We start from the raw sequence: 15371 nt of genomic DNA, 5'->3' as shown, positions 1-15371 counted from the left end.
ATTCGCTCTTACATATCCTTTAGTCATTGTTGAGACAATGTAGTAACTTCTACGGCCGTGAGCAATCGTAACGCGTACTACGGGAATGGAATTCCTAAGATTTATTCATCTTATGCCCCGTTGTGTTCGATTCAAGTAAATATTGTCTTTATACAACACTAAAACGTTGAACGTCGCGTATCAGACGAGTGTTAGTGACCAGTATTGAGCTATGTTAGCATTACTGCCATAAACATGTTGGATAAATATTGAAACTACTTTAGCGAATACTGTAAGTCTACAGATGCACACTAGAATCAATCTATTCCAATGTAGTTTAAGACTTTTACTGTGACAATCGATTGATGTTATACATGTTGTATTGTTAGCTTAGTAAGCATACTATTGACATGATCCAAGTCGATGACTGCGATTTGGATGGTGCTTTTATGCCTTAGTTCAGGGGCGGGCAACTTCTCCAGTCGGCGGGCCGGATATAGGAAAATTAGGTACTTTGCGGGCCGGGTTGCTGAATCGATACATTATTCGCCCATTTATCCTCGTATACAAGGAATAAATCGTATTTATAGAATATATTTTAATGTCACTTCAAAGCCACTTCTCGCCGATAATGACGAAGACAATGTGGATTTGAGAACAGCATTGTCGTATAGGCGCCGTCATGTCTGCTTGCAGCTGATCAATGAACACACGGTGCAATCCTTTCGATTTCAGGGCGTTCGATAAGCCCGGTATGCCCCAACTTTACAAAGATATCAATTTATTAGGTTTGAGTGAGTGACGAGATTGCGTCGTTGTTCAACTGTGTTGCCTAGTTAATCTCGATATTGGATTCATGTGGCCCGCATCCTCCACGAAATTTGAAAAGTGGCCCGCGACCCGTTTTGAGTTGGCGATCCCTGGCATAAGCGGTGTCTTACGGAAGCCTCGAAGTGTGTCGGGCTACAAGTTGGCGGTTACGGATTCAAAAATAAGATATATCAGCCTGGTGTAAATGATCCTTGTAATCGACGAAGACCATGATTACCACAAACGACATTAGGATTGAGTACATTGTAAATGCCGATAATGCAAGTCTTCCCACTTCGACGAACTTACGCGTAAGCTTCACTCTCGCACGCTGCGAATACACGTATATAATAACATACAGTCACTAAAATTTGACGTAGTAAGCAAGTATAGTGGGGAATCTCGATAGACTAGGGCTGCGGGCCACATTATCATGTAAGACAGAAAACTGTCCGCGGGCCGGACAAAATCCCTTCACGGGTCTGGGCCGGCCCGCGGGCCGTATGTTGCCCGCCCCTGCCTTAGTTGGAAGAACATCGCGACTCCATTCCTGTCTATGTATATATCAACCTCCTTAATGACGTGAGAAAATTACGTTTTGTTGAAGGAATAGGTTTAACAGGCGACCCGTAACAGTTGGAAAGTAATAGGACCGCAATTAACGAAACGATGATGCGCCTGAAACCAAATAAGATTGCCCAGGTATTGTTAACGGTACAATGTGGTTGTTTGATTATAATGTTGGCGACTTATCAAATTAAGTTAGCTAACAGTACTCCATTGGTTAATTATTGTTACGAATATTTAGCTGCCACGAAATTATAATACAACACAGCCAGAGATACATCACAGTATAACACTCATATGTTTGAAAATGCCACGGCATCGCGATTATAGTGATATCAAGTCAATTGCGTTCTATGTAAACGAGTAGTCTGCATTTAAATCTCCGGACAGCCTGTTCTACAAAATACCAGTATACTGTATTGTAATTATCACTATTAATGATAAATATTCAATGAACACGGACTCCTGTGACGGTAGATAACATAATATTTACACCAGGAAAGTATGTAAGCGTGCAAGTAATTATAAACAGACGTTAGGATCTGTGCTTCTAGTGTTATTTCCTTTCCGTGTCAGAAATGCAAAAAATTTCAGCAACCCGTTACTGTAGCGACATGGGAGAATGACGTAGGGAAACAACTCACACGCCCATTGAGTTCTCGTATATTTAGAAGGTCGCGCGATCAGATTTGGTGATCCAGTGACATTTCTCAATTTATTGTATATATCGCATATGCATTTGTTTCTAATGACAATCGTGTATGGTGCCCCGCAACAGAGATCGACATAGAAACATTCCCAGCTGAAAATATAAAAGTATCCACATGATGTCAAATATCCAAAGTAACGTTTTGCTGAATTGAAAATGTTCATTGATACTAAATAAGATTTTTCCCGTTGCTTATTTCAACAGAATCAATTCACGTCTTCGATAACAAATTGGTTGCATGATTATTACTAACGTTCAGCATGGTCCTTGATGTTCTTTTTGGAAGCAGTTTAGTTGATTTCATGAGGGACCGAACGATCTTGGTTTAGGAACTCTTTTAGACTATGGTGTATACTGTATATTCCCCAGTTAGATGTCGCGTCAGTGACAGTGGATAATATATGATCGACGTCTCGGAAAGTAAAATGTATATAATACCTCCTTCATTAAATGGCAGAAAAGTGCCTACATATGTTGTTCTATATGTTAAGTTTTCAGATCTTACCATAATAATGCAGACTGTGTGTTGGAATGTAGGGCATGAAATTGGGTCATTTTAAATACACAACGAAGTATAATGCGGTACATAAAATAGTTTTGTGAGATGATTCTTGTCGGATAAGAGTTCGAAATCCGTCTTGCCTAAGAGACTTTAACGTAAAATTCTTACTGAGACGAAAAATGGCACGCACATAATGGGGTTAAGCAATCAGCCGCAGTTCGTGTCGGTTGAGTTTCATTGTGACATATTCAGAAAACGAATCACCTCCAGCTCGGAGACGGAGATAACGGGAAGTAGCGCTATCAGACCTCGAAATGATTACTCAATTTCGAAATAATCTGTATTGACTCTTAATGTAAACACGCGAAGCTCCGCCTAGTAACATCCGATCCTGTCTGACGACTTAACCCCGCGCTTGTATCAAAATAATGGAGTGGGCGACCGCGCAATTAGTCAAAAGGGATAAGGCTCTCTAAGTCGATGACATCATGTTCATATTGCTACATGTAAAACACCTTTATTTGCCCTTAGAGGGGAAAGGTTTGGCACAGCTGAACTAAAATAAAGTGACGTAATTACCAATTCTCGATGCTCTCACTTTGCGTGCATGTATTAGTGTTGGTGTTATGAACACCCAGTCTTGGACAAGTTGAGTCATTAAGTAACATTTGATATACTATATCGAAGGATAATCTGGCTTTGGCCCACCCGTCCTTATTGGAAGTCTTTTCTTGTTTTACCACGCTTGCCCCCAACCTTTTAATCGCGTGGCCCCATGCCGATATTAAAACTCAGATTATCATCTAAGAAGAGCCATCTGTTAACTAAGAATGAAAGCGGGAGTGTCAGCTTTACGACAGAGATCCTCAAACCTATTCAAAAGTGAAACGCATAACTTTTTACATGCTAACTCTGGTTTCTGCCTCCTCTAATAGGTGAGAACTTTCGTTAGAGGTTGAACCGACTCAGTTTATCAGCACGCAGTGTACTGTTGTATACAAAAACTATTGCAGCCGCTCTATATTTGGCAATTTGGAAACCACGACAATTTCCCTAGCGGCCTCGCTTGGAGTTTGAATGGTAATCTTCAAAAAGTACATTAATAAAGTATAGAGAATGCCATCATCCCGTTAATGTTGATCCACCTTGCCCCGAAACCCGACAAGGTAGTAAATCAACAATACATATGTGATGACCTTCTAGATACCTACACAGCTGTTTCCTAAAAGCCACTGTCATTGCAGATTTACGCATTTCAGGTATCCGTGTGTGCGGGGTATTCACGATTGATTGCGTTTGGATAATTGAATCGAGATGTTATCGTTCATTCTGGGTTAAAAACAATACAGTCTGGAGTTTATGACGCAGTTAATGTTGGGCTCTTGAGATAAAACTAAAATTTAGTTAGAGGTCAATTACACAATACATAACATTTACGTTTAGGTAAAAAAACTTGATTAGGGAAGTGTGTGTAATTGCGATCATAAAGAATTCGATTGCAACAAAAATAAAATGCACAACAGGATTTCGATCGACCTGGGTCTGCGCCCATGGTAAATTACTCATCGTTAAACGTTGTTTCCGGTTGTAAAGGTAACGGCATTTTGCGTCGGCTGCGTAAGTGGTTGGCATTCTTTTGATCAAATACATGCAGAAAGGTGACTTGGTGTTGTATATTCGTATTGCGATGATGAACAGCGAGCACTGAAATCTTGGCACTGCCGTGTCGAATATATTGAACGCTCCCGACATCGATGTAGAAAGAGTACAACCGTATAACAGATCGAAGAAGCACCGCGTTTGTAGTTTGTGAGTCATTACGCAGCGTGGTGACTACGCGGGAAAGATCACGGACGCGTTAAACCAGCGAAAAGTATTTTTCCGCGGTTGTCATTTCTCAAATTCACATGAAGGGTATCGCTTTCGTTTGCCTGCGCGTACCTCGTACGACTTTTCCTTTACGTCTGCGTAATACAGCTTTAAAAATTCCCTCATATACCGATTTTCGAATACATTCATCATGTTGGCTACGTCCGTAGAGGCAGTTGACTTTGTTATGGATTAATCACCCACCGATTAAAGAAAAACATTCCCGTGTTAAGCCTTACTACTTTGTCTTTGAACTCCTTGTCATTGTCTTTGTCTTTGAAGAGTCTCGTGGAGGTAACTTTAATGTGCAATGGAATAATATATTCATATTGAAATAAACCCGAATATGTTTCGGGTGGATGAGAATTACCCCTGACGAATGTACCGTATTCCCAATGTATAAGGGTTTATTTCAATAGAATATTTCATTATATACTCATAGTAATTCACGGTCTTTATTATATCAAAATACAAGTCTCCTGCTTTGATTGGGACTTGCTATTTTTTTTATCGTGGTATGATTTTGAAAATTTTAATTTCGATGTATGTTTGAATGAGTACAGCATGGCCAAAACTTTTTTACTCCATGAAAATTGTTGCCATTACTTGCGATATAGAGTTCGTCAAAACGAAAAGTATTTTAACAAGACGAGTTGCCAATAAGTTTAGAGCTACTTAATTATGCTACCTAGTCACACTCTGCCCATGGTCAATGGTGGTCCTAGATTGGTGCCGATATACAAATGTAGCACGATTTACGGTTTTCTGGCGCGCCGCGACTAAAATCCGTTGGCAAAATCGGCTTTTCAATACATTGTAAAATACATGCTGACTTTCACAAATTAGGATCAAGAACATGGATGATCAAGATACTCAAAGCGTTTCCGCTCAAGTAGAATTAGGAGTAATCCCGCAAACCGTTACTGATTTAGAAGTACCGATTGCCGAGCTATGCTCACAGTTCTTCGAACAGGCGGTCACAAAACTAATACAATTGTTAGCTTGAAAATATGTTTAAGCAAACGGCAAAGGAAAGGACCATTTTAGTACCCCGAATAACAAGTATAGTAATGCTTCATTACGGTTAATTCTGATCAAGAATCATCACTGAATCTTTATTAGAACAATTATTTGGTATAGTATAATTTCGCAAGACTTATTGTTGTTGTTATGATGATCGGCTACTATGGCCTTTTCCACCAGGTGCAACGAGTATAGAAACTCGTTGCAGTCGCAACTCTCTTCCGATGAAGACAAGGTTTGTAACACCTGTACGGATCAACATAGATTCAAGTAAAAAGCTATTTAAGACTATTTAAGCGTATTGCCCATAAGCATAAGATCTCTAAGGGTTTGCACGTTAAACGTATCAGCCACTGATTCAGCATCGACGCCGGTGATGAGATATATATCCTTGAACTAGTGACATTATAATAAACTGAGCTTTTTCCCGAAACAACAAATATGGATTTTTGTCATGTGACGTTTGACATTCGCCTGTGTTATTTTATATCACATCGTCATGTCACGATCAAAAACGTTTTCCCGAAAATCCTCAAATATCCATATGTTGATACACTGAAAAATGTTGTAAGCTGCAGTACAAAAATATCGAAATTTTAGAACTGATATCCACGGCCTTTCTCACTGGAGCTTCGCGGTTTTGCGTCAATAAAATCAGCTTAGAATTCGTCAGTATTCACGTCCACATGGGAAAGATCCGCATGATGTCATATCGCAGATTCTAGCTACAGAAATGTTACGCACGATGCGAGTACACTAGACACACCTGTATATTTCGTTATGCATTTGGAACTTGATTTACGCGCAACTCTACTAAGCGGCTTTCAATAAACTTAAATCTCAACTATGCCGTTTTCAGTAACATTTGACGCGCTAATGATGACTACTAAGCCAAATCCGATGAATAGAATTTTGAACTTGTGACATCGAGACTTGATCATGATCGTTTAAAATGGTAAACAAGGTACCGTAATGTCAGTACTGGAAGTTCGTCACGTGTATTTCTCAATGAGAATTCGGAGAATAAGTGATTCGTTTCATCGAAATCTGGAACAGGCCGAATGTACAGTATTAGGTATAGAGTTTCTAATTTTCTTTCAATGGGTTTCAGTGGTTCTAAAACTGGGGGGCGCCCTCTTGGGGCGGGTGAAAGCAACTGAAGGCGGTCGCGAAGCTGAGGTGAACCTAAAAAAAATTCGCGGTCGGCGCGATTTACCTACAATTAATAGTTATTACTGTGTATAGTCCGAATTTCATGTTTGAGACAAACAGTCATGATGCCTTTCATGCCATCAGACTATCCGCTGGGACTGCTAGCATACTGATTGCATTTGTGATATGTCGATTAGGAGGGGGGGGTCATTATCATAAAGGGGTCGTGCCTAAAAAAAAATTGAGAACGACTGGGTTTAAGGAAATGGTGTAAAACATCATTTGGCCGACAATTATTATAGCGATGGAGCCTAAAATTGTTTTGCTGGGTTTCATGAAGCATCAAATTATTTACCGCTTGGTGTAAAACACACAGTAAAGAAGAATTGTGTGTATTAGATTATAAGTAGACTAAATTTTAGCAATCACAATGCCTGTGCCGATGCATTCTGTTTGATTCTACTTGCAAATAAAAATTGTGCTTCCACGGTCTGTTGATGATTGACTTGACATCTCTTGCTTTTAACATTGCCAACAACCCATCCGTTCCCAAACAGGAACCGAAAATCGAGTACATCCGGATTTCTTACGTAAGCCGTCACGAAGTCTCTTGAGGTCTGTCGAATGTTTGAGCCAAACGATTTTATTTCATTTTCAGGGGTAGAATAGAAAAAATGCATGTTAACGGCGTACGCCCCGTTGTCGAAAAGCCATATCTGGAAAATACAGTAATTATCGCAATTTAAGCAGCGCACTGGTTTCCTATGTCTGACACGCATTTCAATCCAATTCTTCTTTACCTTGTTGCATTCATATACAATAATAGTTGTTGCAGATTATTTAGATCAACACGCGCTACGAAAAGCGTAAAATTATGTTGGAATACAATGGCGTGCACTGCGTGATTTTGTATACATGTCCGAGCACGTGGGACTACAACTACCATCTGTGCATGTCACGGCGGCGCCATCATGTAACATTGATAGATCGGATCTCTGTAACCACCTTGCTTTTAGTTCTCATTAGGCCAATCCTCAGCTTTATTGACCAAATTTGGATACCTGCCCATTGAAAGTTCAAGATCAGATCTCTGTAATCACAGTGTTTCAGCTATCATTAACTCAATGTAATGCCAAATTTGGCTGGCTTAATGAATGTCGGATTCGGGATACGGTGTGCGAACTGACTAAAATTGCGGCTACAATAGAAAAGATATTACTATCTTGTATACAAAGTTATCACAACTTTGCTCACAGCTGCAATATGAATTGTTGCATTTACGGTACATGCAGACAAATTGAAATGTCACAGCAGCACATAAGCGGGGTGTTCATACAGCGACATCGGCCATTATCGTAAGAATCATTAGATCCTACATGAAATGGTCAATAAGAGACTAACTTAGAATTGTGAATTGGTCCATAATTCAAACAAAAATAATGCAACAAGGTAATTTTATTATTCTTATCTCCGATGGACAATAATACAACCGGATTATTCGTGAAAACCTATTTTAAAATTCCGATTGCTAATATATTATTCGTATTGAAATTCAGTGAACCAGGTCTGATATGTTTCAAATACGCCATACTCCTTTTCATTGATGCAATAATTCAATTGTGCCCGAAACAATATTATCAGGGATTCAATGAACTTCGCCGACCACCTTATTGAAAAAACGCAAATAAATCGGGGGTAAATAAAATTGCACGCATATTTTTACCTTTTATTGAGAAGAGTATTTTAAATTTACAGAAGAAATTATATTAGGGTTTGTTCGTCCGAGTCCCGTCATAAATCTGCATGCCGATTCGTTGGACGGTCAGGGCTTTATATGTTCCATCTTGAACTTTTGCCCATCGCCAATTGCGATGCCATAGAATGATATATGCGTTATTACGACACGGAACAATTTGAAGACAGACACCGGTAAAACACAACCAGAAGTTTGAATATGGTATCCGGAGGAACGGAAATGTCAGTACATAAATATCTCCACGAGTACATGGTTACGCTTTGACTAGTTGGGTTTGCAATTTTTACCTTTAACGACGTTTTAACGATCCTTATAATTGGATTGCACCAACAAAGCTTACTCCACAACGGAAAGGTAAACAACGTGATCCTATTATGCTTACCTCGCGAACGTGTGCGCAGACGTCTGAAGTAGCAAGATATGTATATGTTGACTTTCTAGCCGTATTGTCAAGTCAATTGTTTCTAGGACAAGATAGTGAGTTTTCCTTTATTGCTCTCCGCAAACCGATCACTTATCAAATCCAGCACAGGCTATGGATATACTTTCAAACCAAACATTCATCACTTCCATGATCAGGCTTCGTAAACGCCACATATTTATTGACTGTCAACACATCACCATTTTAAATGTTTATCATTGCTTTTCTACGTATTGTGTTGTTGCAAGACAACTCCCAGGCACGCAGGCATGTTGTCACGTAGGGAATTTCTCAGGGTCGTTATTAGATCGTACATGACGAATGGTATCGCTGATCCTGTGATCAACCGAACTGCAATTGAATGGCACTTAAATTATATTCCTGACTTTGGCTGCAAATGATAACCGCCCTAAGTTGCAGTTTTATTTTTAATGCGAAATTTCTCGATGAACAACAGAATTCGAACCTATACTTGTAAGGTGTATTTTTAAACATTTATAGTAGTTATTGGCAGTTTTAATGAATCGTACTGCTGCATAGTAATGCAAGGAATCGATCAAAATATTAACCACCCATTCACTTATTCAAATGAACATTTATAGTATGAAGCAGTGATTCTCAAACTTTTTTGGACACGCCCCCCTTGATCATAGAGAAAAATTTCGCGCCCACTTATCATCATACTACAACTTGCAACCACAATGCCAGCATTCCCAACGGATAGTTTGATGGCATGGAAGGTTATGACTATATATTGGTGAGAGAATTCCTAAATAGGAAATTCAGAATCTACACAGAGCAATAACTATGAATTGGAGGTAAATCGTGCGGAACGCGGAAAAGATTTTCAGTTGACCGAGGATTCGCGCCCCCCTTTTGGTATACTTTCTCGCCCCTAAGTTGGACGCTCCCTCCAATTTGAGAGCCACTGGTGTAAAGGCTGAAGGGTCACGTCACGTTGATACCAACGCAATCTTTATGGCATAAATATAATTCGGAGCTACAGTGATATGTAAAGCATATTGAAAGTGGCGCCAGAAGCTGTTATTCTATGATAGCAGCAATTCACAAAAAATCCTTTAGCCGCCGTTCCGATTTTGTTGCTATCCACTATAATTATATAATTAGTCTGTGAATATTTCACTATGTTGAAACCTCTCCCCTTCTCTACATCCGATATTATTCATGAACCTTTACTAATATTGAATACATCAAACCGTGATTGGTATGGTCTGTCATCTGTCATTTTATCGTGACGGAGTTAATGAACACCTTAAGAAAGTAAAACTACTTCTGTTTTAGTCCCATGGGAGTAGGTAACCACGGTAAATATTTTGCATGAATATCCGACATTGCTTACGTCTCTATAGTGAAATACGCGTGCCTGCGCAAATCAGTTCAAACTTCTGACCTTACATCTCACAATAGGCGAGATATAGTTAAGGCAGGTGTTCCAATTGATATCATCATTATCACACGGTTTTGTTTCTGGAAATAGCTTTCACGAACTTTATATGTTAATGCCGTCCATGGACTCCTAAACTCAGCACTGCGAGTTAATCTAAGCAAACAACTTTGAAATCAAAGTGCGGGATAGCCAAGTCCATACCATGACCGACGTTCAATAATAGCAGGTACAATGAACGAACAGATATCGAGGCACTGATCTACGATGGCCACTTCGCTTGAACAAACTGAACTGAAGGCATATTGCACTTTGAAGTATTTATTGTTTGATATATACACCATTTTCGCATTTCATGCCGGTATGAGTATAGAAATATCACCGTTACACCACCAAATATGAATCATTACGAAGATCAAATATGCTGATACGGGACATATAAAAAACAATATGTATTAGCAATCGACTCAATTCAAATAAATGAAACATCGAGTTAGCTTCCAAGCGGTATAAGATTACCGGGTATGTTATATCTAAAATAACTCATTCGCAGAGCATTGGCATTGATAGTTCGGTTCTGCATAGCTTAAGCCTCTCGCATTACTACTGACAAGGATTCCAAATAGGAAACGGGCGAAAAATACTGCCACGCTGAGATATCACAACAAACGGTAATATGTACATGAGTATCGGTATAAATTTGGCAACATGAGTTTTCTTTTGGCACGGTAAATACTTATTTTCGACAAAGACGCCATGCCACAGATATGTCGTTACCTATAATGAATAGATATGACGAAAAGGAGATACAAGTTCGTGCCTAAGACAGGATACCAACCTACCAGTTGTGACGGTTCCAATTAGATTGTGATAACATCATACGACACTCGGCCACTTACATAAGTCGATCGAAAGTATTTCTGTAGGGAGGTATGAGTTGCGTCCGAATCTGAATGAATAATTTTCCAGACAGAGAAATGTATTCTAAACGACTATATTTATATCGACGCGCTTGGCCACGAAATAATTTTAGACAAAATATTGTGACAAATACAGAATATTTCTATTTTTGCACGAAAAGGCTGTGACAATCACACATATCCTATAATTTCCCACATATCCTATATATACATCATTCTCATTCAGAATTCTTGAGTACCACTTATATATCAGTGTCGAGGCCGTGCATATTTCGCATGCACATGCACTTGCACATATAAACCGCAATAAAGGCATTTAAACAACATAGAAATCCAGGGATTGAAATCATTGAATTGTTGCACTATAAACCCATACATAACAAAACCATACAAATTTGAATATTGCAGCACTACATACGTGATAGACGACACGTACATTTGTGTGTAAGCGAAAAATCCACTTGTCAATCATGAGCGACTAATTCGAAAAAGATACAGATGCGTATCTAGATTTCGATGTGCAATTTCGCTGCCAACTGCAGTACGTGTGTTATTATCAACTGATATACAAGGGTAATTTACAGCCCTGTGGCTACGCCTGTGTTGGTTTACTAAATTTTTCAAACGAATGCGAGATTTGAATGTCCGTCATTTCTTTGTATAATTCTATTAACTTGCGGTGAATTACGCTCGATAACAGTTAATGAAAGTTTTGTTTTCAGTATTAGGTGTAAAACTTCATTAAAACCTGACATGCAGGATAGGAGTTAACTACGCTCAATTAATCTCGACGTGTCATTTTCCGTTGTGATTCCAATTCTGACAAAACAACACTTGGCTCTAGTATACCTCCCGATTCCTTATTTAAAGAATGTACTCTACTTTGGTGTTCAAAGGGCTCGATGTGCTTATCCACACCACAGTGGTGGAAATTCGGTCGGGATCGACTTTGGAAACTTTTAAGCTTGAGTCTGACAGAATGATCCCTCTGCGAATGAGCAATGTGAAGCTTTCGGGCTTAAATGAAGATTCAATAACCTGGTCCCGCATTGTGAGATAGCGTAGTGGTATAATCCACAGCTTCAACACCAATGGGTTGCGGGCTCGAGTCCGACCGAGGTCGACTCCAGAATTCCTACTTAATGTTGGAGATTTATCTGGGCTCGTCCTCGCCAATTCATCCGTGTAAGTTGTACCTTACTAAAGCCTAGAATTGTACCTTGCTACAAGTCGGTAGCTACTGGAGAAAATTGGAGAAAATTGCCCTGGTTTAAATGGCAATAGTAATCGACAAAGACCACGAATACCACAACCAACAATAACCCGGACCGGATTCAACCATATCGAATTCGGGACCGATACACGTGCCATGATTCCGCCTCTGCTACAATATGCCTGCAAAGGTGATTTGCCGAGTCGTTATTGAGTGCTGATTACCGAAGCAGCAAATCAAGGATATTCGGCTGCAGAATGTTTTTCGAAAGCAAAGTACTTTGTGCCCAATATAATCCAAAAAACTCACGATCTACGACTTACTATATACTCTCGGACATGTCAAAAACAATATACACATTTCTACCGTGATCTTATGTTTGATATTTGCATTTGACATCAAAGTATTTAGCGTCATGTCCGGATTATGTCGGCGAGGATTAGCCTTGATATGATTGCCCATAACACTGTCTCGAACGCGGCAAAACATCAACTACGGCGGCCGGTGTGCAAGGCATCATTATTTGACACTAAACTACATCTCTGCAGACGTTGTAATCGCAAAACATCGACTTGTGCTAAGATCAACAAATACATATCTAAATCGGATTGTAACCAGGCATTGCAGGATATGAGCTTTTATCTACAATTCGTGCTGAATAGGAAACAAAAGGATTTCGAAACTTTTATACATATACCAGAATTATCCTTTTGCAAGCGAGGACTCTTGAATAGAATTGGAAAATACCTGTTTTGTGTAAAATCAACTTCGGAAATGACAATGTGCTGTCACAATCGCATTATTTACTTCTCGATTTGCTAGGCATTGTAGGATTAGTCTTGCGTGGCATGCTTTAAATTAGCACGACTGATTGCATCCCACCAATCTATAGTCGCTTGCTGTTCAGAAAATGTGTCCGTACGGACTTATCTAATTTCACAGTTGAATGCTTTTATTTTGTTGATGCGTGGTGCAATGTTTTGATTTGGATGATTTCATATTTATCTTCAGACGATATGGACTCGAATTTTGACGTACCAACTAGACTCGACTATGTATACGACAACCAATGAAGCGTATGGTATATTCGTGTCTCGGCTCATAGGATGCAATGGACGCCGTGTAGAATCGCAGCAATACTCCGAATAAATCCAATGCGCTGCTACGCAGATACTCAATACATAACATACAATTTTCTGCTGTCTGCAAAACCTGAACCAGATACTGTTCATTTACCTGATATAATGCAACTGGTGAACTTACATTCTTATCGCCACATCAGTAGAAGAAGCTAGTAAAGTTTTTTTTTTGTAAATATTATATTCGTTCTGAGGAAAATGCGCATAGAATTTTGAGAAAATATTAAATTCGGCACTGACAAGCAGTAAAGTTTAAGGATAAGAAAAATAAATAAGGCACAGTGAAATGTAACGGATGACTTTCGGACTTGAGTCAGCGTAACTTTAGTGACAGTTGCTTCGCCGGATGAAAAGATTAACCGGCAACCCCGCGTTGTCCACACTTAAGCATTCATCATTACTTAAGAACGCATTGGCATAAAGATACGCCAGCAATCTTAACATTGGTCTTTGTTAATCGCCGCAAAGTGCGTAGCATCCAAGTGCCCGAATTGCAGCAGATCGCCTTGCAGTAAATCTCCTGTCATCGCGTATCCGAGTTTGACATCGTGTCGCGATAAGTTCGCCGACAACTCAAGTCGAAAGTCCGGGTTTTCGAGGCGCTTAAAGCGGCCGGTGATTGTGAGGCTGCCGTCGGCGTTATGGACGACCTTCGCTTCGGCGGATTTCACGTACGAGCCCCCGACGCTTGTCTCGGTAACGATACATAAACTCTTCCACCATCTGATAAAAAGAGAGGGAGATTGAAAATCACGATTGAAACGAAGTTCCCGTTGCTGTTATTATTTTGGGAAATTCGAAGCTCACATATTTTGCAGACATAGAGGGGCATCAGACATGAAAATCAATGAAAAACTACAAATGACTATATATTTAACTCACACCCAACCCTAACCTTAACCAACATGGCCAAGTATCTCATGCTAATTGGTCATATGTCCACGGACCAAGTAACTAAGTAAGCTATGGAGAGTACGCTATACATCTGATTACCAACATTGTAAATTAACGTACCTATTAAATTTGATGGTCCACTGAATTGACTTCGCGTTTCTGGCCCACTCCTCTTCGGGAAATAACATAACTTTCGTTACTGCGCAAGATGATTGAGCTGTGTCGATCATAGAGTCGTTAGAGTCGATGGATGCGGTTTCGCGCAAGCGCCGATGCGTGTTTTCGCAAGAGCCACACTCGGAATGCGCTGGACTCGGTATTCGTTCGTAATAATGAGGGAGAGTGTCTTCCAATCGGAACTTGCTCAGCGACACGCAAATGTCGCTCTCTTCGGATCGCGGCATCGAATCGTAGTCGGAGTCTGATGTTACATCAGTGTCGGATTTTAGACTTTCCAGGCTGTTGAGATGCTGGCTGATCATGTTGGGTTTGAACTCGCGCTTCTTCTTGAAGCATTCGACTTCGATACGTTTTCCGGAAGGCTTCACTTCCTCCGCCGGTACGTGGAAGCTGAATTCGCCAACGGCTGTGCTTTCGCCACCCTTTCTCTTCGAGTTAGCTCCAAAAAATTTCATGGCTGCAGAGTTATATTATCGAGGTTGCAATATGAATATCTGCTGAAAAGATGGTTGAATTTAGAATTTTGCATGTACAGGTACACTCAATCGTAACGATGATGCTGAAATAGTGACTTCAATAATCGAAAAACATCCTTTTCCACGCTGTACATGCGAGAGATTACTTCAAATCCCTTACAATACTTTCGAGCGTCGTCTAACTGAACACTCCGACAGTGCGCTCTTTTTATACGCTCCGCTTTCTCTTTTTTCCGTTCGCTCTCCGTCAACTATTTTTTCCGAAAACCTAACACGCTCGCGATTCCACTTTGCGGCCGGTATATTGTGGAACCGTTTCTTTCCGTGAATGAAATAGGTTAAACGCACCCTCGCTT

At 40.0% G+C, this 15371-nt stretch overlaps 1 protein-coding gene across 1 annotated transcript; it reads right to left on the bottom strand.

The window, feature by feature from the left end:
• Positions 1 to 13793: 13793 nt before the first annotated feature.
• Positions 13794 to 15108, bottom strand: LOC145436155 (uncharacterized). The gene is made up of 2 exons (XM_080313435.1): positions 14480 to 15108; positions 13794 to 14188 (listed from the first exon to the last, which is right to left on the bottom strand). The coding sequence occupies exons 1-2, from the start codon at positions 14992 to 14994 to the stop codon at positions 13903 to 13905; spliced, it is 801 nt and encodes a 266-aa protein (XP_080169561.1). The 5' UTR covers positions 14995 to 15108; the 3' UTR covers positions 13794 to 13902.
• Between the last annotated feature and the right edge of the window lie 263 nt (positions 15109 to 15371).

The sequence above is a fragment of the Botryllus schlosseri genome, chromosome 3 (assembly GCF_051294905.1).
Source record: "Botryllus schlosseri isolate E-star chromosome 3, Bs_hap1, whole genome shotgun sequence".
Lineage (NCBI taxonomy): Eukaryota > Metazoa > Chordata > Ascidiacea > Stolidobranchia > Styelidae > Botryllus > Botryllus schlosseri.
The sequence above is the reverse complement of the archived record's forward strand: the minus strand, read 5'-3'. Positions and strand labels throughout refer to the sequence as shown.

Bases quoted from the DNA above. Each gene is read 5' to 3' on its own strand.
- LOC145436155 (XM_080313435.1), bottom strand. From the start codon at position 14,994: ATGAAATTTTTTGGAGCTAACTCGAAGAGAAAGGGTGGCGAAAGCACA. The intron at 14,189-14,479 runs GTACGTTAATTT...TCTTTTTATCAG, and splicing joins TGGACCATCAAATTTAATAG to ATGGTGGAAGAGTTTATGTA.